Source organism: Pagrus major, chromosome 17 (genome assembly GCF_040436345.1).
Source record: "Pagrus major chromosome 17, Pma_NU_1.0".
Classification (NCBI taxonomy): Eukaryota; Metazoa; Chordata; class Actinopteri; order Spariformes; family Sparidae; genus Pagrus; species Pagrus major.
The window spans coordinates 20,879,988-20,905,344 of NC_133231.1; the positions used below are offsets into that span (position 1 = coordinate 20,879,988).

The window sequence follows — 25,357 nt, forward strand, 5'->3', positions numbered from 1 at the left end:
GAGCCTCACTGGGAACAGAATGTGTGCTTGAAACTTTACTCCACCCGTCTGGCAGTTCAGGAGAAGGTTACAACAACACCAAATAACCACAAACATGATTAGTCACTGCTAAATTTCAATGTGTGCCACGTTTTTTAGTCATCTGCAGTATTTCAGCTACGGCTAGAATAATAAAAACCAAATGCACCGAAGCATGTTTGAAGACAGTTGTAGCTGACTGTCTTCTAACCCTGAGCTAACCCTGTCCTGATGCTCTGGGGTTTCATGGTGCTGCGTGGTCATCGTCTGGGCCTGCAGCAAGGAAGGCAGTGAGGCATGGCAACAATCTGCTGCAGGGACAGCAGGCGTGACTCTCCGCTTTGCCTTGTAAATCAGGCATGGCTTTGCATGCATGCATGGTGTGTGTATGTGTGTGCGTATGCAACTCAGTGACTCTGCGTTCGTGCTCTCACTGCTGCATTGTCCCTTCAGTGAAAAAGCACAGAGGTAAAAACGTGACCAAAGGCCTGCAATGGCAACTCGCTGCTGCATTTGAGCCAGCTTCCTCTCACATGTCCTCTGTCTGTTTCTCTTTCTCTGTGAATCCCTTATTATTACAGGAAAATACACAATCTGTCCATCTACCCATTTTCTTTCCTGTTCTCATATTTTCATTCTCTTTATCCACACTGCCCTTGATATACCTCCCTCTCCATCTCCTATCTGTAATTTCCGTCCTTCTCATTTTCTGTCTGTCTGGCGTTTAAAGAATGCAGTCTGATTTGTCAGACTAGTTCATTTTTCTTTCAGTGCGTGTGGGTACTTGCTGCAGTTGTCAATAAAACATGTCAGCGGTGTAAAATGTGTCACAACTCTCCACATAAATGTCCAACACATATTCAGCTCCTAAGACCCCAAATTATAGTGCTGGAACGAGCCAGGTTTCATTCTTTGTGCTACTTTGCATCTAGTTTACACTCATTGAGCGCATCAGCTCAAATTGCTGACTTTGCATTGTCAGAACTGCTCACCTGCTGATGCACTTGCAGTCAGGTTGCAGGTTGCTGCCTCTGATGTGCAGTGATTACCTTAATTACCCCCATTTCTTTTTGTATCTGCATTTTTCTCTCTCTCTCTCTCTCACACACACACACTATGGCTGTGTGGCTGTCTCCTCTGTCTGCTGCACCCAGGCCCACTGCTGAAGTGACATATGGAGGTGCACAACATGCTCATGACGGGACCAACACGACCGATGACACATCCAAGGGTGCTTAGCACATGCACTAACCCACACAAATCCACGATCTGATGTTACATAGATACAGTACATGATGAACAAACACAACCACGACAACTAGAATCTAACCTTGTGCGTCCATTTATACAAAAAATCAGCCTAGAGACTCTCGCTGCTGCTGGCTGCAAGCCTCGGAAATCTGCAGTAAAGCAGGAGGGGCAGAATTGGCCTTCTATTGGCCCGCTCGAAGACAGAGAGGAAGCCAATTGGTCAGCGATCCCATCAGCGATGAGACGCTCCGGTTTTTGATTGGTGCTCTGCGTGAGCGGTGGGCGGGCTCACACGGCCCCTCGGATCACTCATTTGCTTGAGGCGGCGCTTGTTTCACTGGCGGAGTGGTGCGGCTACATGAACGGAGTACTGCGGCAGCCGACAGAGCCGCGGAGGGACATCGAGTGCTGAATAGGTAGCAGTGCGGCTCGTTAGTATCGCCGGTCTTTCACCGCAAGTATCAGAGAGCAAGAGAAGGAAGCGCATCCCCGCGTGATGCTCCGCTTGAGACCGCAACATTTCATTTGAAAGACGTCTCACTGGGGGGAAAGATTGCAGCCCGATCTTTTTTGAAGGTTTGCGACACAGTTTATTTAAGCCCAAGAAAACTATTTCGTCAGACCAATTTGATAAACATCCCTGACGTCTTTTTTGTCCTTCCCCCTACTCATTTTTCATTTCAGCAATCCTGAGAGAGAACAAAAAAAAATTTCAACTGAGCTTATTCTCTTTTATTTTTCAAGGCAAGGCATTTTGATATAATTCAACGCGAGGGGCTGACACCTCTCAAGCCGTGCATCACCTGAGAGGAGAAGAGTGACTGCGCCAACATGGGGGTAAGACTGACGATTTCCAACTTTTTAACTGCGTTGTATCCCACCTGAAGTGGCCTGAGAAGTGAGAGGTAGCCTGACGAAGAAGAGCCTCAAATTGAGCTATGATGTCATTTTTTTTCTCTTCCTTTATGGAAATCCCGTTTGTCTGAGTGACATTGACTGTAATGCGGAACCGTGTTTTTTACCCTGCTCTCCTAGACTGCGACAAATTGATGTAGCCAGTAGCTCCTGTCTAATGCAGCTGCGGACAGCGGTGGTGTTAAACTTCTCGCTCTGATTCGACTTTAAAGCGTGCTTTTTCTACTTGACCAGAACACCATCGGCCCGTGTCCTCTGCGCCGAGTCACTCGGCTGATTTAAAATAGCTGCAGAGAATTAATGTGAATGAAAACTGATGCCAAAGTGTCATAAGTGGAGCATGTCTGTGTAGTTAGGAGGTTGTCAGTGTGTCATGTGTATTTTCAGCTCTCTGACAGGCCTTACTTTGACTATAACCTTGCCAACCATGGTAGGCCTAATCGGTTTATTCTTACCGAGCGCTCTGGTGTGGGAGGGAGGGGGGATGGGATGGGATGGGAGGGGGAGAGGGGGGGGGCACATGTGTTAAAAACCCATCCTGATCAACCATCCGGTGGTTTAAAGATGGGTTTTTCTTACATTTAAAGGCACCAGAGCGCAAATGTTTGCTCCACTGATGTATGTGCTGTGACCTCCTCCATGCCCTCGTTGCCCCCCACCCCCAATCTCATCTCTCCCCCCCATGTCCTCTCTCCGGTCCGATCACACACAGGAGAGGCATCCTGCGGTGCCGAGCTCTCCTCGGTTCTCCTGCAGCGGAGGAGTCTCATCCTCGGCACCCTCGATGACCCATGCGTCATAATGCGGTTACCGGGAATAAGCGCCTCACCAGCTTATTTCCCCTTTAATTTGTGACATAACAGGGGCTCGATAATCGCCGACAGTGAACACATTTACACCACAGATTAAAGAAATTTGCGCATCAAAGAGCACGACGACGCGCTCGTTAAGAGTCGAATTTTGTCAATACGACTTTCTGCGAGCATCCGATGCGTTTCCGGTTATCTAATTAAAACTCATTAGCCATGCAAATGAAGCAGAGGAGGGAGGCTGGTGGAAAAACACAGCGCTGCCGGAAAACGCCACGGTGCAGATGCGACTGCTGGTGTGAGCTATTGCGCAATTTCTGCTCGCATCACCATCCTGCGGAAGGAGTTGTAATTTTTAATCGGCCTAGTCTTGTTGTATTATGCGGTGGTGTGACGCCGTAGATGAGGGAGCCGAGTGCCGAGAGATATCCGCTGCTGTAGAGGCGGTGATAGCCGGCGTCAGGGAGATGTCGAGGGTGTAGAATTAGCCTCCGGTCCGTGAGCCAACCCGGCGGCATTAGCGGGCACTGCGTCAAAAGGGATGGGAGTGCAGGAAGTGCTTACGCATGTACTGCTGCTATGTGGAAGTTTGGGAAAGCGGTGTGAGCTGGAGTGGTGTGTCATTTGAATGTGTCACAGATATCCAGATTGGTGTTTTTGGAGAGAATGTGCGCACATATGTCGACATGTGAAGGGTGTTTCCTTGCGTTTCATCCAGTGCGCACTGAGGTCACCCTGAAAGGGAAAATGGATGGATAGATGGATGGAGGGATGGGGGGATGGATGGATGAGAGTGACGCGTTTCTCGATATAAATCCTCGCCGTCGACTACATTTCCATCCCCCTTTCTCTTTCTTTCTGTCTGTTATCGGCGATTTTCGCACTGGCGCACTGTGCGATGGCACTGCCAGCTGTCCTTTCCCAAGGCCGCAGGGGGCATCGCTTGCGACGTGCCTCCTGCGTCAAACCGGGGGCGGGGCCTCTGGTGTGGAAATTCCCTATAAAGAGCTGTGATAGGCTGGAATGAGGAGCCACGCAGAAAGGACTGGGTTAAGAGGCAGCAGTGATGCTATAGAGCAAAGCTTGGGCATGTGTCAGGCATACTAGAGAGGCAGCCGGCACATTTTGTCTAGCACAGAGATAGATGCTCTGAATTTGGCAGAGCATCCCTGAAGATAAGTCTGTTCGCTCACACACACTCTCATGTCACGCATTGTTCTGCTCTCTGCAGTGATGCAGCTGCACATCACAGTGGCTGACGATGAGGAGGGTATAGGAGGAACATAAAGAGAGATGTTAATGAAGGGCTGCACACATGGATCCACTGCTGGTTTTCACCTTCAGACACGTGACACCGATGGAGGGGGGTGGGGGTGCCACTGCTGAGAGAGCAAGAGGGGCAGAGGGAGGGAGAGAAAGGAAGAGCAGATAAGTAGTGACTGGTCTAGAAAGAGAAAGAGAGAGGGATTTAAAGTGACGGATGAGGCATATGGAGGGGGAGGGCTGCCTGGCTGTATATCCTGTTACAGGATAATGACCTGAGGCTCACATTACCATGGCTCCTGTTTCCTCTGCTCCTTGTGGGATTGGTTATCAGAGGCACAGGAGACAGATGGGATGGGGAGAGGAGGGATGTGGTTGGGGCGATGATCGTCATAGGACATTGAATGAAGAGTGAGCGTGGTAGTGGAGTGGTCCCGGGAGAGACAGGAGATAGAGGAGAGCTGAAGGTGTAGTAGCATAGCTGAGGCCTTGTCAGAAGGTCATACAGGCTGGTGATGAGGGTGTGGTTGAACGGCAGAAGCTCCTGTTTGTAAGACTCCCTGTAAGACTTTGATTAGACTTACTAATTACCTCCGTCATTGATCTGAAGCTGTCTAGAACAACGTGTACTTTTATGTGGACCCGAGTGAGGCCTGTGCAGTGACAGAGAAGAAGTTAATGGAAGGGAGTTCAGGAGTTGGATGTGTGTGGCCTCTGCAGAGGCCCAACCCTCAGTTTGGTGCAGAGTGCTGCACATCCCTCCCCACTGCACCTGCTGCCTGATGCTGATAGGCTGCACCGTACCACAACTCATCTGTCCCACACATAGCAGGAACCAATAGAAAAGAACGTCCACGCAGGATCCAATCAAAGCATCGGTTTCCCTGACCGCACAGCCAGCTGGGATCTTTAGGCCCTGTGGCCTAGGGGTCAATTAAGGTCAATATGGTGACCCTTTCAATGCCTCTATTGTTCTGCATTGAGGGTCTCTGATCAATAGATATCCTCTGTAATGAGGACACTGTAATGTCCTCAGTGAGAGTATTGCTGAAGGACAGAGTCCAGATCACTCTAGTGCCTCAGCAAAAAACCCAGTTAGCTTCCTTGCTAACAGGACAAAGCCTGAGCTGAGAGCTAGTAGCTAATAAAATGTAAAGGTCAGTGCTTTCTCCTTCATACAATACTTTAAAACAAGAGTACAGTGAAGACAGTGATTGATATTGACAGTTTTTCCAACATTAACGTGTCGACGGTCTCACCCCTCGGATTCAGAGGGGTTAGGTTGCCTGACTACAACGACATGACTAATTCAGAGTGTTGTCCTGGAGATGTGTGTATGTTTGTGAAGTGTGTGCTACGGTGAATGTGTGCGCATGTGCGTCTCTGTGTGAATACACCAAAGCACAAAGTGTAACACTGCTGGGCAGCCACAATGGACAAAGGCCTGTTAAAATCAAAAAGAGATCATTTTACAACATTTTGCCGCATTGCATTTGTTCAGCATTATTCAAGCAACGCAACTAAAGATTACTGTTATTATCGATTACTCTGCAAATTATTTTCACCATTAATCACTTAATCTGTAAAATGTCAAGAGCCCAAAGTGACACCTTTAAATTGCTTATTTTTGTCCAACCAACAGCCCAAAACCCAAAGACTCTTCCTTTACTGTCATTAATGACAGACAAAAGCAGCAATACTTACCTTTAAGGAGCAGGAACCAGTAAATGATTGACATTTTTGCTTGAAAAATGACTGAAACAGTCAATGATCAAAATTCTTTTTCTTCAGCTTTTATTTTTATTTCAATCAATTAATTTATTAATTGACTAATTAAGATTTACAGTGATTTTATTCCTGAATAGTGAATAACCAATCCTGGTTTGGAATCATAAAGCAACACACGTGTTTAAAAATCTGATATGTAAATTTAGTTTAATCGTGCCCTCGGCCTGCATGCACATCTGCACATCTCCGTGTGACCAGCTGTCTGCCAGGGAGTCCTAAGGTGCCCTCTCTCACACCGTGGCGAGGTGCCATGTTCGCTACAAGCGCCAAAGAACCAAGATTTACAATGCTAATCGAGCCCAGGACACATTCACACTCGCACGCCAACTGGAGTGCAAATATCTCTCTCAGAACTCATTGTAAAGAGCTAAAGCTACAGTTACACTATTGTCTCCGAGGGATGAACAGATGAAGATGATGACCAGACGGACAGATGGACAGGAGGGAACAGAGGGGGGGCTGCCACAGGAAGGGTTACAACATAAACTGGGATTTTCAGTCTGAGTTGTGTTTGGTTTCTCTCGTCTTTTTATTTATAGTTATACGGAGCAAGCACAATACAGATTATTTGAGCGTTAAGGACAGTTAATCTCTCTCTGTCTCTTTGTATTTATGTGGTTGAGAGATTAAGAGTTTCTCTTATAAGCAGCCACAATCTTTGTATTGCACATTGATGTATTTAGGTATACTATTCCATCGGATCAACCCAGTACGTGTACATATGGTGTTGAATTTTACCACACAGTAGGAAGAGGAGGTCTTGTTTCTTCCAGAAAACTTTTACGCCATCTTTTTCTTTGTCTCATATCTGGAGTCTCTTCCTTTTTGATGTCTGTACACTTTGTTAAATAGAAAGATAAGAGGCCTACGATCACTCTCAAGGCTGATACAGACAAGTAAAACTAATATCTCAAGAGTCTTTATTTTTACAAGGCGTTCAAATTCTAATCATCTAATCCAGTCACTCGCTGTCAGACTCCATACAGCAATTTATTTGGCACGGGAACCTAATGATAAATGCAGAGACTGCATAAATGCATTTGATTTTACTGACAGAGAAGAGTAGAGAGGGAGAGAGAGAGAGACAAAGAGATGAAGATCCGCAGAGTAGTAATCAGAGGAGCTAATCCCAACAGCTATGTCTCTTGGTCCGCAGCCTGAGCCCCCCTCTGAGGCCCAGAGCCCTGCCATCCTGCTGCAAGAAACAGCAGATGGTCCGATGACCTTGCAAGGTCACACACACACACACACATGCATGCAGCACATAAAAACACACACCACACGCAAAGTAGCATGTCTACAGTTGCAGGAATTACACTGCAAACGAGCACATATGCAGAACTCAAATATATATTTATTAGAATTGTGCATTTATACCTTTTTACACATTTTTATATTTTCTTAAATGTTGTTTTGAAGGATTATTTTTCAAGTTTATTTACGTATTGATAAAGGGAATCCACTTTTAACAGATTGAGCCAGAGCACAAGTAAATTTATGCTGTCCTGGCATGAAAAACACACAACAAGGCCGTGATGAAGTTCTCACGTGGTCAGTGCAGAGGAGCTGATGTGAGTCTTGCATGTGGCAACCCTGCACAAAGAGGAAGTGGTGTACACTTGTATGTAGGTCTGACAAATACTGTGGTGGTTTTATGTGGGGCATGCTGGTGTTTCTCCGTCCTACAAACCACTTCCTCATGTGAGTTCCACAAACAGAAAAACAAAATCACACAGCAGTCTGTGTTTACATGCAGATCATTTCATCTGGTTTGGGGGAGTGCCCTATGCGTGCGATTAAAGAGGAAGATTAAAAAATTATATTTTCCAGTCCCAGTCGATCCCACCATCAGTGGGCATGCCTCAACAGGTTGTCCTTGACATGCTTGACATGGTGGTTCTCTCAGGTGCCACTCCTAAGTAGAAAATGTTATTTACAGTATATCAGAGTAGTATCACTCGGTTTCACTCTGTCTGCCAAAATAAATTACATCCCCATAGTTTCTTTGGCACGTAAGAAGTACAAATGTGCCTTGTACTAACTGCTCGTTCAAGTTAGACAACACACTGTTAACTGCCACTCTGCATTTCAGGAAGAAATGTTTCAGAAAGAAAATGCGGAACGGCAGCTTATTTGCATCTCAGGGCTCGCTCTGTACAGAGACATTTTAAGTTGTTTCTTGTCTTTGTGTCTCATCATATTATTTCACAATCACCAGGTCTCTCTCTCTCTCATTCACTCCCTCGCTCTCTCTGCCGCAATGCGTGTAGACACTGCTCATACGGACTGTAGCCAACACAATGACTCACCTCTGCTCATACAGACACACGCAGGCACGAGTGCACACAAACACACAACTAATTCCTTGAATCAGTCGCCTGTCTGTGTTATACAGCAGTGAATACAGTGTCCGGTTACAGATGCATCAATTATTACTCGTCCCGGATCACATCAGGGGATCCTAGGAGCACTAGGCCACTGCTGAGCTTCGTCACCATGCCAATGGCCGTGTCGGTCACCATGGATCCTCGCCCTCTAAACACACACACGCAACTCATCAGAGTTGTCAGATGAGGGAAAAAATGCAAGGGTTTAGTTTGGTTAGCCAGCGCAGGCCTGCAGAATAATTAATGATCAAATCAAGTCCGGCTTTATTGAATTATTGACATTTTAAGTAGATTTTTATAAGCTGATGTGTAGCTGGACGTGAGTGATTGCACTATGTAATCCATAACGGAGCATCCAATGTTTCCATTTCCTGATGATGTCAGAGATGTGCCGGGCCCATCAGTCTGTTCGTCGTGTGTGCTTGCGGGAGAGCGAGCGTCTGTAATTCCAGCCACGAGTCTCTGTTCCCTTCCTCAGATCAGAGGGGGCTCATTACATTACCCAGAGCTGTGTGAGACAGCTGGACACCCACACAGACAGAAACGCAGGCGCACCTTGATGTTTTTCTGCAAATGAAAAGAAAAGATAGAATATAGACTTCATCGTTCCCTGCTGAGATAGCAGAGACAGATGTATAGGCAGATGAAATAACAGCAGATTTAGGCTTTTACTTTGCAGAAAAGTCAGCAACATACTGTGGGTGCAATGGAGACAGATCTTATCAGGTAGCAGGGTGTGTATGAAAGGGAAAAAGGCGCCCAAAGCAGGTATGCACTTAACATACTCAACATATTGTAAACACAGAGCAAAGATAAATCAACACCCTCTCCTCCCTCTCTCTACTCACTCATATCCGCAAATGACGCACACTTGAAACCCCACACAGACACCCAGAGTGAGAATATAATCTATTAGCATATGAGAACACATACTCAAAGTGATATGCACACACACACACACACACCATAAGTGAGGTTGTGCAGTCTATTAGAGTGGGGTCACTGTAGGTCAAACACTGACACAGAGCCAGCAGACAAAGACTGCTGGTCAATATCTAATTAGAAGCATGAGAGAAGGGTGACAACAGCTCGTCTCTCTCTCACTCACTAGCTCGCTCGCTCGCTCTCGGCGCCTTTCTCCACCTGCCTCTCTCGCTCTTTATCTGTCCCTGCTTCTCACCTCCCACTGATGTCTCCCGTTCCATGTGCCCAATCCTGTCTGTCATCCACCCCCTTAGCGTCCGTCTCTGCGGGCCTCTACTTTTCACCACATGTCGCTTTGTTTGGCACTGCTCTCCTCCTCCCTGCCAACCACTTCTATTGTCTGGGCATATGTGTGTTTGTTTGTGTGTGATAGGGAGAGAAGGACCTGTGTGTGTCCATATTTATATCATCAATTTCAGTGGGCATATGCTCAGCAGAGCAGCCTTACTAATTGTCTGTGGAGAAACTAGCAATAACAACAATATTATACCAACAAATGAGCAAAAACACACCTGCCAGTCTGTCATCTTTGAGATGATGATGCCTATTTGACACCTGAGTAGAAGGTAAATGTTTTACTTTCCATCTTACTCAACACTTTGATATGGAGCCTCCGTTCATTCAGTTAATCTCGATGAATGTATGAATGACTACATGTATATGCAAACACACCCTCTTTCTCAATCACACACACACACACACACACACACATATCCTGGGTCTGTCTCAGAGGGGATGAGCAGCAGTACTTTTCCACTGCATCAGTTTCTGCTTTATGCAGCCTCTGCCTCACCAGGCCTGCCTGGTCTTGCTGCGGCAAGAGATTTGCTCACCTGCCCTTTTGTTGCAGAAGTCCGTGCATGTATGTGTGTTTGCATCCGTGTGCGTGTGTACATTTGCAGTCAGGTCAAACAGTTTCCCTCCCACTGACATACTACTCTTTGCCTGACATGCTTGAATAAGTGGTTTTAATTGTTTGCTTTGAATCCAGAAGCATTTGTTGAGCAGTTCCGCAATTAATGAAGTCAGTGAGAGTCCTCATCCACATGTTGTTTCACGATTTTTTTTAATGACCACAAACCAGAGAAACAGGTTTCTCTTCCCGCACATTTTGAATACGTAGGGTTATGATTTCACAAGAGTTTCACACAACAGCAGCTCAAGTGGGAAATGCAGGGGCAAGTTGATCTTTGGTAGTCACATTTTGTCGCACTGCAGGTGTGTGAGTGTGTGTTTTGGTGTGGCCCGGGTAAATTAGTTTGTTCAGTCGATGAATGTGGAGGACCTCAGATCTCCATTCATTCTTCTGCACTGGTACTTTAGTAAATATGTGAGTAAGACTGGTGAATTTTAGCAGATTTATTTTAAAGTAGACACGCCTTTAAACATTATGGCAAAAGATGGATCAGACTACTTCTTTGTAGTTCATATCAGATGCAAACAAAGCAGCCAATAAGAAGTTATTAGTACATTTTGCACTCCTGTAAGTGTTACTACATGGTTGTACCACTAGAGGGTGTGTCTTTATGCAGAGAATCTCAGCACACAGTTGGTTTCTAATTTCCTGTGAAGAAACACACAGCCAAAAATGTCATCTTAACCTTTAACCTCATCCTCTGAACTTTTGACACACATACATTAATCTGAAGCAAGAGGATTGTTGTCATTGATTATCAGTTGATGGGTATTGACATTCCTGTCTGATTCAGGGCAAATGATGTGGCTTCCATATCAGCTGGACTCTGCTACTCTGATACGCTGCCATGCTTGCAAACCCCTGCTTCCAGCCATCTGTGTGTATCTGACTGCATTGATCTGCCACCAAGGACAGTCCCCTTGATGACTAGGTTGTGTCAGTGAAGGGCCCGTCCACTGGGACCGCGCTCGCGCCTCCTGGGAGGGATTCTTGCATCTCCATGTCACCTCTGACCTTTGATGAGGGACATTTGTATTGATGTGGCCCAGCAGTCAGGCTGCGCTCCATCCGGACAACAAGCTACAGTTACAGTTATAGACCTAGAAGGACTAGAGTGTGCAGCGCCGGAGAAGATCTGGGTTATTAATAGTTCACTCACGTCCAGTGTAACAACATAAGCCAATATCTGAGGGGGCAATTATAGTAAGGCCTGGAACAACAGGCAGAAGGGGACGAGGACATTTGATGTGTCTGTTGTGCGTGCGTGCGTGCATGCACTTGTGATTTAATTTTTTTGGTAATCTTGACATCAAAGCGTCTCTGATGTCTAATAGTGTAGAACATCGAGTCTAATCCGAACGCCTTTGATGAGTATAAACTCTGGTTGTCTGCTCTCTCTCTCTCTCTCTTGCTGCTGGCTAAATGAAAAAGACCAGGATGTGATTAGTTATAAACAACAGGTTAAACCATTTGCACTTGATGATGTTGTGACGTGTCCATCAGGCTGTCATGGACATCAGAGTGAGAATTATTTGATCAGTGGAGATCAAATGGATATTGCAGAACAGACAGCAGGAGGTGACAGATGTTTGCAGATTTTTTTTGTTCAGAAAAAGCAGAAATACCAGGGTACCACTTCCACATTTCAAGTCTTTAACAATCTTTTTTTTTGTTGTTGAGGCTCTTCATCTAATATATTCCTCATAAACTAATAATAATTGATGTTATTACTTTCTGAGAAATACAGGCTACCTCACAAGGCCACTTCACAAGGATACAACATTATTTATTGTATAGTGAATGAGAGAAACCTCAAGGACAAGTCAATAAAGCCCGCTGGCTTTATTTCTGTTGCAGTCAGAAATTGGTAAATACTGTTAGAATGTCAGGCAAGACCACTCTCTGGACAATTAAAGCATTTAATGTATTTTCAGAGACAATGTATAGTTTTTAGTCTATATAACGTACGTGTACAAACCCAGAGAACAGTTAAGATCAGACGCAAAGGCGCACAGCTACTTTCTTATCAACTTAGTCAAAAGGCATGTATAAAACATGTGTGTGTGTCTGTAGTATGGGCGGTCAGACAGTTACCGCGTTGCCACCACACAGGACAAAGATGACCGATCCCCCAAGAAGAAGAAGGGGGGGGCAGGAACCAAGGACATGGATGACCTGAAGAAGGAAGTGCCCATTGTAAGTAAAACATTCTCTTATGTCTGAATACTTGCGGAGCTGAATGTTGGTATACAGTAAAGTATGTGAGGCCAATCGGTCAATCAATTTGACTTACAATACCCGCAGTATTAAAAAAAAAAAAAATTAGGATGTAGACCTTAGTAAATTATTTAAGAACATCCTTGTGGATTGATGCCAACCCCTTTGGAGAGAAGGAAAATATTTCTCATGCTTTCCAAAACAAATTGTATTTTTGCTGGTAAGAGGGTTGACTTGTTGTCAGGAGGTCGTCACATTGATCCCACTTCCCAGCACAAGAAACAGACAACTGGGTCGCCATATCTGGCTGCCCTGATACTCTTATCGCTCAGGTGAACTGCATGCATGGTCTAAATTTAAAATTGATTTGGACTACTTTATACAAATTTCCTTGCATGCAAAAATGGCAATTAGTAAATATACCGAAGGAGTACTGATTTTCTTTGTATCTTCTTGTTTTTCAGACGGAACATAAGATGTCCGTAGAGGAAGTATGCAGGAAATTCCAGACTGATATTGTCCAGGTGAGTTGATGATGGTCATTTCTCTCAGTACAATGATTTGAGACTGTTCTCCCAGTAGGCCACTAGATGGCAGGAGAGTAAATCTATTGGTTTATTACAGTTTCAACAACACAACCCATCAGTCCTGTGGACTCCAAAGCTGTACTTAAGACATACAAGCATGTTAACGAACACAAATCACATTTTTATTGCACCAAACAGATATTGCAATCAGCAATACAGGAATGGATAAATGGATAAAAGTAATTAAACCAGACACTTTATCTTTGAGGACTGGTCATAAAAGTGACCACACATGTAAAGTCACTCTGAGTCAATGTAATAAATGCAAATGAAAATAAATGAACATGCCCACACATATGTATACACAGGCTTGGGGAGTAACAGATTATATGTAATGGTATTATGTAATTAGGATACATAAAAAGGTAACTGTATTCCAGTAAACTTTACAGAAAAAGAAATGTAATTAGATTACAGATACATTTCGTAAAAAGGGGGATTATTAACAGGATTGCTATTTTAAAACGGAGAATGATATACTAGTCTGTAACCATGCCAAGTGTGTATTATGTAAGAATACACATAATACACAATTATTAAGGTTAAATAAAAGTAATCTTATTGATTTTTCTTTCTTCTCTTGCCTTAAGATTATAAAGCCCAAATAGGGAACAATAAATGTGTGTTTCCTGCCTTTTCTCTGCTAACTCCACACCCCACTTCCTCTGTGTTCCCTCCAGGGCCTGACCAATGCCAAGGCAGCAGAGTTTCTGATCAGGGACGGCCCTAATGCCCTCACCCCTCCTCCCACAACCCCAGAGTGGGTCAAGTTCTGTCGCCAGCTGTTCGGTGGATTCTCCATCCTGCTGTGGATCGGTGCCATCCTCTGCTTCCTGGCCTACGCCATCCAGGCAGCCACTGAGGACGATCCCGCAGGAGACAATGTGAGCGCTGCACACACACACGCGCACACACACCTCATTAACACATCAGTCGTGCTTCTGACTCTGAAGTACAGACATAAATCACACCTCAAGAAAGCGATTTTAGTATCACGCAGCCCTCACTCACATATGTTTCACTCTTTTCTCTCTGTCTTTTCCTCCAGTTGTACCTAGGTATTGTGCTCACAGCTGTCGTCATCATTACCGGTTGCTTCTCATACTTTCAAGAGGCCAAGAGCTCCAAAATCATGGAATCTTTCAAGAACATGGTGCCTCAGGTAAATAAATATGTGTTTGCTCGAAAGGAACCAACTTATGAGCCAAACCTTAATTTGAGTCCATCTGGAAAACAGACATTGACCATACAGCCTTGAAAGAGAATATTTTTAGTATTTTTGGAAACATGTAGGAATGGGAACGGTCCTTGCTTTCTGCTACAGCTCCCCATATGTTAAGAGAGTGTTTCTATAATTAATGTCCAGTGCGTATATTGCTCAAACTATTGCTGAACTCTTCCCACAGCAAGCGTTGGTGATCCGTGAGGGTGAGAAGGTACAGATCAACGCTGAGGAAGTGGTGGCCGGAGATCTGATTGAAGTGAAGGGAGGAGACAGGATCCCTGCTGACATCAGGGTGGTTTCTGCTCATGGCTGCAAGGTACACACACATACGCACACACACATTCAAAGTCCTGCCTCTTATTGTATGCAACTACATGCTATTTTTTTTTTCTTTTTCTCATTAGGTTGATAACTCCTCACTAACAGGCGAGTCAGAACCTCAGAGCAGGTCACCTGACTGTACCCATGACAACCCCTTGGAGACCCGAAACGTCGCTTTCTTCTCCACCAACTGCGTGGAAGGTACGCTCACCATGGCAATAGTGCTACATGCTATTATCAACCTGTGTGCCTGTGGTGATTTTAACTGAGAAAATGTGTTTATAGGACTAATCAGGACAGGTACTGATGTTGTTCTTTTCCCAAACCAGGCACAGCACGTGGCATCGTTATCTGCACTGGAGACCGCACGGTCATGGGTCGCATTGCTACTCTGACCTCCGGCCTGGAGACCGGCAAGACCCCCATCGCCAAAGAGATCGAGCATTTCATCCATATCATCACAGGTGTGGCCGTCTTCCTGGGTGTCACATTCTTCATCCTGGCCATCATCCTGGGTTACTCCTGGCTGGAGGCTGTCATCTTCCTCATCGGCATCATTGTGGCTAACGTGCCTGAAGGGCTGCTGGCCACTGTCACTGTAAGTGGACAAATGATTTGATACTGCTTCAGCCCTTTTCACTTGCTGAAAGCCACCCCTATGAATATGACTTGAGTTAGAGACTTAAAGTATCTGATATTTAATGTACTAATATCAAAAGAGAACGCAAAGTATTTACACGTATGTTCTGTATAGTATGGGTTGAGCGATTTTCGACCTGTCTGATTTTCCTGTCTGATATTCTGCATTTTTCTGCTCATATGAATCAGTGCTGATTGACAATAAAATAGATACATTTTAAGAAAGCGCTACTTTGGCTGTGATGCAGCATGCAATAAAAAAAAAAACTAAAACTAATAACCGATAAATGTAAAAGTGAAAGATATTGCACTAAAATATTACATTGGTAAAAGGGAAAGTTACCCATATGAAAAGTACTTGAGTAAAAGTCTTTAAGTATCTGATATTAAAGTAAGTAAAAGTACATTTTAAAATACAATCAGTTTTTCTTTTATCTGATCGCCAATAAAATAAATTAATTTAAAAATGCACAACTTTGGCTCTCATGTAGCACTACATCCGTAAAGTAACTAGGAATTAAAGTTATCAAATAAATTTAGTGGAGTAAAAAGTAAATATTTGCAACCAAAATGTAGTAGAGTGGAAGTATAAAGTAGCAGACAATGGAAATACTCAGGTAAAGTACAAAAGCGTACTTTAGTACAGTACTTGAGTAAATGTACTCAGTTACATTCCATCACTGTCTATACTATACACTCGTTGTTCTGTTCGTGTTTCAAGTTTTGTGTTGATTTGGTGCTATTTGTACATTTTTTATCATTTCAAAAGATGCTGTTGAAAACAAGATTTACAGGGTTACTTCTTATTTAATTGTAATCACTTTGTTTAGCATCAAGAAACAGAGACATTCTGTCTTGGAGCTTCATAGTTGATACATCCAAACACACACAAACGATAATTAACATTACTTAACATCATAAATGTATTTGTCTGCAGGTATGTCTGACTCTGACTGCCAAACGTATGGCTAAGAAGAACTGCCTGGTGAAGAACTTGGAAGCTGTGGAAACCCTGGGCTCAACCTCCACCATCTGCTCTGACAAGACAGGCACCCTGACCCAGAACAGGATGACTGTGGCCCACATGTGGTTCGACAACCAGATCCACGAGGCCGACACCACCGAGGACCAGTCTGGTTAGTGCTGATGAAAGATGTTACCACTGTCATATTGATAACTGATAACTACAGATCATCACCGTTAATAACACCCACTCTTGTGTTCCTTCTAAAGGTGCCTCTTTTGACAAGAGCTCAGTGACTTGGCTGGGTCTGGCTCGTATCGCTGGTCTGTGCAACCGCGCCCAGTTCAAAGCAGGACAGGACTCGTTGCCCATCCTGAAGCGTGACGTGGCCGGAGATGCCTCAGAGTCTGCCCTGCTGAAGTGTATCGAGCTGTCCTGTGGCTCAGTCAGGGCGATGAGGGACAGGAACAAGAAAGTGGCTGAGATCCCCTTCAACTCCACCAACAAATACCAGGCAAGTAACAGGCTTGATTACAGGTGTGTCCACCCAAAACGTCTCAACAGTCTGAAATGTTCAGTGTAGGATAACAATAAGATATGTCTGTCTCACCCTGGTCCACCAATGTGCATAAACACCCTATTCGCTATATCAAAGTAATGTTCATTTCTGTTCCTCTCCTCTAGCTCTCAGTGCATGAGACAGAGGATCCCAATGACAACCGTTACCTGCTGGTGATGAAGGGAGCCCCTGAGAGGATCCTGGACCGTTGTTCCACCATCATGCTGCAGGGCAAGGAGCAGCCTATGGATGATGAGTTGAAAGAAGCTTTCCAGAATGCCTACATGGAGCTGGGAGGACTGGGAGAGAGAGTGCTGGGTAAGGATGGATAGAGGATGAATAGTCAAGGATAGAAAGGTGGAGCACAGTATGACCAAAGTAGAAAGAAGAGATTTTATTGAGTCACAAGTATTGGAAAATTTCTTTTTTTCACTTTGTGTAGCAATTCTTCATAGTGCCACTAATTTTACTCTCTGAAAGACATTATTTTAAAGTCATTTATTAATTGCCACATCAGCTTTTCATTGGCTAAGAAAAACGGCTCCGCTTTCAGCTTAGTGACGATGCATTTTTCATCTGGCCTAATGGGTTTTTAAATGGTTTCTGTAACATAAGGGGCTAAATGTACAACATTAATAAGGTATTAATACAAATAATAATATGTATAATATACATTTTATATGATTATTTATTTTGCATATATTTCCATAACTGAATAAACAGGTCGTCCTTAGTGGTGAAGAATGTCCTCAAAAAACAGTTTGAAGAGGTGGCTACTCTGAAGGGTCCTGCAAAAAAGTATGAAATAGTGTCGTCCTCAATTGTTCGAGGACAGTTTAATAATTCAATTTAATAGGTAATGAAAATCAATCAATGAGGATTTTTCTCTTCTAATTAAAATCTCTTCAACATTTTCACCTTCAACATTGACCCAAAATGTCTCAGAATTATTTTCTCAACTTGAAATCTGTTGAATTATTAAAACAAAGCACTTATTGACACGTCATTTTCTGAAGACTGAGTATTAGGGGGTTATGTCAGGGATCAAAGAAGATCTGGGTCGAAGCTTAGACATTGTCAGACATCAAAATCAAACACTAAATCACACATTTCTTTTCCCTCCAGGTTTCTGCCACGTAATGCTGCCAGAGGACCAGTACCCCAAGGGCTTTGCTTTTGACACAGATGATGTCAACTTCCAGACAGACAACCTTTGCTTTATTGGCCTGATGTCCATGATTGATCCTCCCCGTGCTGCTGTGCCTGATGCTGTTGGCAAATGCCGATCTGCTGGTATCAAGGTAAGCTTTTTCAACACGCCTAATATAAACTCTCTTCGTTCCTTACAGCGTTTTATGGTTTCAAAGTACCACTGAGATTACATGATGAAATGTCATTCTTGTTGCTCTCCTTGTCAGGTCATCATGGTCACTGGAGATCACCCAATTACAGCCAAGGCCATCGCCAAGGGTGTGGGCATCATCTCAGAGGGCAACGAGACAGTGGAGGACATTGCAGCTCGTCTGAACATCCCTGTCAGCCAGGTGAACCCCAGGTAAAGACAAACACACAAAAGCAAGCACGCACTCGTACAAATGAGGGTAAATTATGAGACCCACATCAACGGTTTAATGTCTGTGTCCAGGGATGCCAAGGCCTGTGTGATCCACGGCACAGACCTGAAAGATCTGTCTCAGGAGCAGATGGACGACATCCTGAGGAATCACACAGAGATCGTGTTTGCCAGGACCTCCCCACAGCAGAAGCTCATTATTGTAGAAGGCTGCCAGAGACTGGTGGGTGCATTATGAGATTATTTTAATAAAATGCTATTACGTACAGGGGACTAGAAGTGCCATTACACTTGTACAACAGCAGATGGCGCTAGTAATCTTTTGAATGAGGATTCCCAGACTGATGCATGATACACTCTCGTGGTGAGATTGCATTTGAAATACCCAAAGGATGTAGTTTAATTTGATAGAATCTGAATTAATGTATTCTTTTTAAGATTTAATTACATTTTGTTGCCATTTAAATAGAACATAAAGGGTATTGATATCTGCTTTTGGCATATATCATGGAAATAAGTCTCTTTTAAAATCAAGATACCTACGTGTGTGATAAATAAACGCAATTAACAAACATAACTTCTTCTATGTATTCATAATATAACCTCATTCCTCCTTTTTCTCTCCCAGGGCGCCATTGTGGCTGTGACAGGTGATGGTGTGAATGACTCTCCTGCCCTGAAAAAGGCCGACATCGGTGTTGCCATGGGAATCTCAGGCTCAGATGTGTCCAAACAGGCCGCCGACATGATCTTGTTGGATGACAACTTTGCCTCCATTGTCACGGGAGTGGAAGAAGGTGAGAGCATGGACGATAAGATTTAAGATACTGAGAGAACTGAGATCAACCGAGAAAAACATTTTCACACAAGATCTGAGCTCAGGAAAAAAAACAGTTGAGGCTCCTTTATGTGACCCGTTTTGTTTTTCACCCTTCAGGCCGTTTGATCTTTGACAACCTGAAGAAGTCCATCGCCTATACCCTGACCAGCAACATCCCAGAGATCACCCCCTTCCTGTTGTTCATCATCGTCAACATCCCCCTGCCACTGGGAACCATCACCATCCTCTGTATTGACCTGGGAACTGACATGGTGAGAGCTCATCAAACACTCACTTTGTCGCGCACACCGGCGTCACTGAATACAGCTCCTGCTAAAAGTCCACATTTCTGCCTCTTCCCTCCCTCAGGTGCCAGCTATCTCCCTGGCCTATGAAGCAGCTGAGAGCGACATCATGAAGCGTCAGCCCAGGAACCCATTCAGGGACAAGCTGGTGAATGAGAGGCTTATCAGCATCGCCTACGGACAAATCGGTGGGTGAAATAAAGATTTTTACCCGCTGATCCAGGCTGTGAATTGTCTTTGGTCTGGATTGAAGTTTGATCTTGGTTTCTTGAAAGTAATTTTGTGTTAAAATCAAACTTTATCTCCTCTGTTGCTCACAAACAACAACAGCCAGATTATCTATGGGCCTATCTGCAATGTTTTTGGGAAGACTAGATTAGAAAACTTAAAAATCTGTAACTCTGTTTTCTGTAAATCTGTTTCCCCCCAGGTATGATCCAGGCTCTGGGAGGCTTCTTCTCTTACTTTGTCATCTTGGCTGAAAATGGTTTCCTGCCCAGTATACTAGTAGGCATCAGGCTCAATTGGGATGACCGCTCTGTCAACGATCTGGAAGACAGCTATGGACAGCAATGGGTACGTGTGTAGTTTCTGTGTGTTTACGCGAACGTGTAGATGTGTTTTCAGGATTTGTGACTTTATTTTACTCTCCTCTCCTGCCCACAGACATACGAGCAGAGGAAGATTGTGGAGTTCACATGCCACACAGCCTTCTTTGTCAGTATTGTAGTAGTGCAGTGGGCTGATGTCATCGTCTGCAAGACTAGACGTAACTCTGTGTTCCAGCAGGGCATGAGGTGAGTCAGACAACCAACATACTTACATGTGTCATTTCCAGAACTTGGCCCTTATTTATCTTTCATTCAGATGGCATAATCTAAACTAGGATGACAGGTATCTTAATTTCTGCATTATCGTTTCTCATCCTTAATATTTGTTGTGTTTCTCAACCAAGGAACAAGATCTTGATCTTTGGCCTGTTCGAAGAGACAGCCCTGGCTGCCTTCCTGTCCTATTGCCCAGGCATGGATGTGGCACTCAGGATGTATCCTCTAAAGTGAGTGCCTTTACCACACAGGGATACATATTCTGATACTGAGTCATGTCATGTTGTCTGTTTACCTGCTTATGTTTAATCTATGTTGTTCTCTTCTTGTCTTGCCCACAGGCCTACCTGGTGGTTTTGTGCATTCCCTTATAGTTTTCTCATCTTCGTTTATGATGAGGTCCGAAAACTTCTCCTCCGCCGGAACCCTGGAGGTTAGTATTTTGTTTCCCCTCAATACGTTTTTTAAACCAAAATTCCTTTAAAGGAATAGTGTGACAGCAAAACCTTGAGGTTAGGGGGGTAATGTGCTATACTACATGTTGGTTTGGTACGGTAACTTCCCGGAGTCTCCACCGTTTGCCTGGCAAACTGGAGGTGATAACAACATGATTTTTTTTACCTTATCATACAGCCCTACTTAGAACAGAGCTAGAGCTAGCTACCTGTTTTCCCCTGATTACAGTCCAAGAAGCTAACTGACTTCTCAGACTAGCCTCATATTAATCTCATCTAAATCTCTGCAAGAAAGCAGATGAGCGTATTGCCCAAAATGTTGAACTAGTCCTTTAACTGATGCTAATTCAATGGAAAATCCTCGTAAAATATGAAAATATTGTTATACTAACTGCAAACTTCTCCTCTGTTTTTCTCTCTCTCATTTGCACTCCAGGTTGGGTGGAAAAGGAGACATACTATTGATCGATGGAGCGTCTTTGCTCAACCCCCCAACATCTTCCACTTATTTCTCCCCCCTGTCACTCCATCCCTGGCAAGACACACCTACAGATGCCCCGCCCCCTTAAAGACAAAAACCGCTTTGAAGCAATTTTCATCACAACTGCCCCAAAGATTAAAAACAGCAAAAGCACCTTTACAACTTTCGACATTGACCCGCCCCCCTTTCCCCCATCTCCTATGATACTCTTTGCATGTGTTCTCTCACTGCTGTGTACATAAACCAATATATCTACCAAACGGCAGCTGCATATTGTGTATGTAGATTTGAATGAGCTAAGGATACAAAGGGAGTGTCTATGCTCTGCAAAAAAGGGCCATCCAGCTCCTGCCCCTCCTCGTTACTCCCCTGCTCTCTCCCCTTCGTCTTTCTCTATCCCTTCGTTCCTCTCTCTCTTCCCTCCTCCTCGCCAACCCTTTGCTTGTCCTCCAATCACACACAGATATAAAGATCACACAGTGAGATCCCACCGCCGACACCACTTCGACTGCCACCTCTCGCCTCCGTCTCCTGTCTGTGGAGGACCAGCGGAGTGGTCATTCCCCCGTTGTTCTCGCTGCGTCCATTTTCCTTCTCTTCCGTTTATCGACGGCCACAGTGTTGTTGTTTTTTAATATGTGGGGTATGGGGGGGTTTCAATGATTTTACTTGTCTTTTTTATTTCTAATACGAGGGGGGGGGGGCGTATGTGAGAGCTGCTTTTCCTCATTTAGGCCTAACAAAGCACACCCCATGGCGTCCTGTCCCCCCTCTCTCCCCCTTCTGTCTCTCACACCCCTCCCCTCCCCTCCCTCCTGCCCCGTTTGTCTCTGTTTGTGTGCACTGTGTGAACCATTGTCCTTGTTAATAACTATTACAGTACACCCCCTTCCCCCCCAAGTTGGTAAATACAACTCAATCTTTCTGTGTGCTCTAGGAAATCTATATAATTCTATACTGAATTTAAATGAAAGAATAAAAAAAACACATGTTGGAAAAACAGCTCAAGAGAGACATTCACGAAGAAGAACATCGACAATACTGGAGAGGAGATAGAAAAAAGCAAGAGCTGCGTGTCTCTCTTTTTGTTTTTTGTTTGGTTTCAGTTATTTTTGCTGGTTTTTCAGGAGGCTACTCTAAAGCTGTAACAGCAGAGCAGGGTTTTGGTTGTGTTTTTACCAAAAGACACAAGACACCAACCAAGGCTTTCAGGTTCCTGTCACTGCAGGTGTGCCGGTATGATGTGGTGTAGTGTGCTGTGATGTGGTGAGTGGTGATGCTGAGGCCACATGCCTGGGGTCTGTTACCGAATCGGGTCCGGCTCTGGTTCAGTCCAGGTCCTGGTGTAGCCCGGTCCTGCCCCGGCCTGTGTGTATGTATGTGTTGGAGACCAGGGAAGGGCCAGCGGTCTCAGGCTGGGTCTGTCTCAGATGGCTGCAAGAGTTGAAATTCAAGAAAAAAAAAAATACACAACTAGTAGAACATGTGTGTCAAATAAATGAAACCAACACCAATAAAACATCTAGAACATTTAATACAACCTAGACCTGTCTGTGTGTCTTTCTGTCTCTGTTTTTACTCATGTGTGCTCTCAACTGCCTTTCACTGTAGTATGTCAGAATAGAATAGTCTTTGTTTTTCTTTACAGTTTTCTTGAAAATGCCTTATTATATGCTTCACTTATCAAGGTTAAAAATATAAGGAATTCAATGCCATTTATTACAAATGACCTGCAACAAATTCAATGTTCCGTTAGAACTGCAATGATTAGTTGATTAGTTGATCGAAAGGAAACTATTTTGTTAATTGATGATGATCGTTTCAGTCATTTCTCAAGCAAAAATTTGCTGATTTTCTTTGTAATTTATAATAGTAAATGAAGATTCTGGACTAATGACTCAATGATTAATTTAATCATTGAAATGATCAGTAGATTAATCGGTTGTTGCAGCCGTAGTACATCGGATAGCTTCCCGCGTCAATTGAAACCTTAAAAGTTACTTTTTGTTTAATAAAATACCACATTATTTAAACCCATATATTATGATAATATATAAATATTGATATATGAACTTAAACATTATTTCATCAGACAAAATGCTAGTTTTTGTGATGCTTATTTGTTGATATCAGTCATATCAGAAAGATGGGGATGGGATGCCACCTAGTGTCGTGAATGTATATGCACCTCAACCTGCAGACTACATAATGCTAAGCTGCCATAGGGGGGAGAGTTGGCAGCAGCCCAGGGTAATGCACCAAACCGCTCTGTAAATGTGTCAGCCTCGTCTGACAGCAATACCGGTGAGCTTAAAGGTGAGAATCACTGTCAGCAGGAGAGTCTTACAAAGGGAGCAACGTCCTACTATCTCCCAAAACTCATCTTTCAAGACTATAAGCAATCAGATATAGTCCGTGAGTGATGTGTTGGAAAAGGACTGGAACTTTTGTGGTTCATAAAAGTTATTTCCAAAAGGTCACATTCCTGCAATTAAAGCAAGTCAGTGTATATTTTATCTGAAGGGGAACAGACTCATTGTGCTACCTGTCTGTGCCACAGGGGTCATCTATTTTAAATGAACCTCTTAATGTCCATGTTAAATCAAAAATCAAATAAATATATACGCAACATACAGCTTTATGATGAGAGGAGTACAGTAAGAATCGGGTGCACTGAGAGGTCACTTTGTAAATTTAGGACATGTTCCTTTGAGTGAGGAACACAAAAACTTTCTGGCACTGCTGTCCAATGACAAATGCACTGTCTCTCTCTCATACATACGTACACACACACACACACACACACACACACTCTCTCTCTCTCTCTCTCTGTCACTCTCCCTGACAAACACACTCACACTCTCACCCTCTCTCTAATTTCCCCTGTGTCTCTGCAGTGAGCTCACTGCAGTGCAACTCTCCTCGCTCCCTCCCTCCCCCCCTCGCCACCCTCCGTATAATAGAATATCGATCGCTCGCCTTTGCCGCAGTGTGTGAGCGAGTGTGTCTGTGGACGAGTGTGTGTGTGTGTGTGTGTGTGTGTGTGTGTGTGTGTGTCTGACTGGGGCCCTCCAAGGTCATCGCCTTGGCAACCTGAGCATGGGGTCCTCTCGCTGTGCTGTCACAGAGCACAGGTCACAGGGGTCACGCGAAAAGGGGGACAAGAGGGGGATCGTAGGGGGACAAGAGGGGGTTGGCGAGTGCTGCAGTGCTTGGTGTGGTAGAGTAGTAGAGATAGAGTAGAGGAGCCACGAGAGTTGGAACTGTCCTATTCCACTGTGTATTCAGACCAGAGCGGAATAATGAGAAAATGTACAGACTAAGTACTGAGGATGGCCGCTGAGTTCACGACAACTCCTGCCATGGAGTCAACTGTAGTTTTGACTTAATAGAAGAGACTATCTGAATTTTTATTTTTATTCTGAACATGTAATAGGAAAAGAAAACAAACAGTAAAATAGAAGCTTTCAGAAAAAATAAGTAATTGATTTTTTATGCCTAAACAAATTAATAAACAAACTCTCTTCTTTTCAGGATTGAACAAACAAACTGACCTCAGAAGACAACAACATTTCATACTGTCTTACTTACTTATTGCCACCTTTCTGAGTCAAACAGTGTTCTGGGGAGCTTATTTTCCTCTGAGAACAGCTTGTTTATTCAGTTATGGAGAAAAGGAATATTTCTCAGTTTGTATTATTACCTCATTAATATCTCAAATATCAGAATTCTGAGTTTCTGAGTTTCTTCTCCAAAAGTACATAGTGCCCCTATAACGTATTAGTTTTGCACATGTGACATCTATTGCATGTATGTCTGTCCTGGGAGAGGGATCCCTCCTCTGTGCATTTTTTCCTCGCTAAAAAAGATTTTTGTAGGAGTTTTTTCTTACCCAAACCGAGGGTCTGAGGACAGAGCATGGTTTTGGGCTATATAATTAATACTTGACATGACTTTTATTATTATTAAAAATAATAATATATTTTAGTCACATATAAAATAATATGGATAAAATAATGTGACATCAAAAGGCAATGAGAAACCAGTGAAGTG

The 25,357-nt window shown here is 43.9% G+C and overlaps 1 protein-coding gene across 2 annotated transcripts; it reads left to right on the top strand.

The window, feature by feature from the left end:
• Positions 1-1,605: 1,605 nt before the first annotated feature.
• atp1a3b (ATPase Na+/K+ transporting subunit alpha 3b) lies at positions 1,606-22,844 on the top strand. Of its 2 annotated transcripts, none has more exons than XM_073485029.1 (23): positions 1,606-1,845; positions 2,014-2,106; positions 12,405-12,527; positions 13,013-13,072; positions 13,816-14,019; positions 14,184-14,297; positions 14,542-14,676; positions 14,765-14,882; positions 15,011-15,279; positions 16,258-16,456; positions 16,554-16,798; positions 16,969-17,161; positions 17,969-18,144; positions 18,262-18,398; positions 18,489-18,639; positions 19,045-19,213; positions 19,354-19,508; positions 19,606-19,729; positions 19,972-20,117; positions 20,208-20,338; positions 20,497-20,598; positions 20,710-20,801; positions 21,260-22,844. In XM_073485029.1, exons 2-23 carry the CDS (start codon positions 2,101-2,103, stop codon positions 21,286-21,288), a joined length of 3,078 nt encoding a protein of 1,025 aa, XP_073341130.1. In that variant the 5' UTR covers positions 1,606-1,845; positions 2,014-2,100; the 3' UTR covers positions 21,289-22,844. The 2 variants fall into 2 exon arrangements, with proteins under 2 accessions (XP_073341130.1, XP_073341131.1); XM_073485030.1 differs by having other exon boundaries at positions 1,737-1,845; positions 12,444-12,527.
• The last annotated feature ends 2,513 nt before the right edge of the window (positions 22,845-25,357 follow it).

Bases quoted from the DNA above. Each gene is read 5' to 3' on its own strand.
- atp1a3b (XM_073485029.1), top strand. The intron at 14,020-14,183 runs GTGAGCGCTGCA...CTTTTCCTCCAG, and splicing joins ACGATCCCGCAGGAGACAAT to TTGTACCTAGGTATTGTGCT. The intron at 19,730-19,971 runs GTGGGTGAAATA...GTTTCCCCCCAG, and splicing joins CATCGCCTACGGACAAATCG to GTATGATCCAGGCTCTGGGA.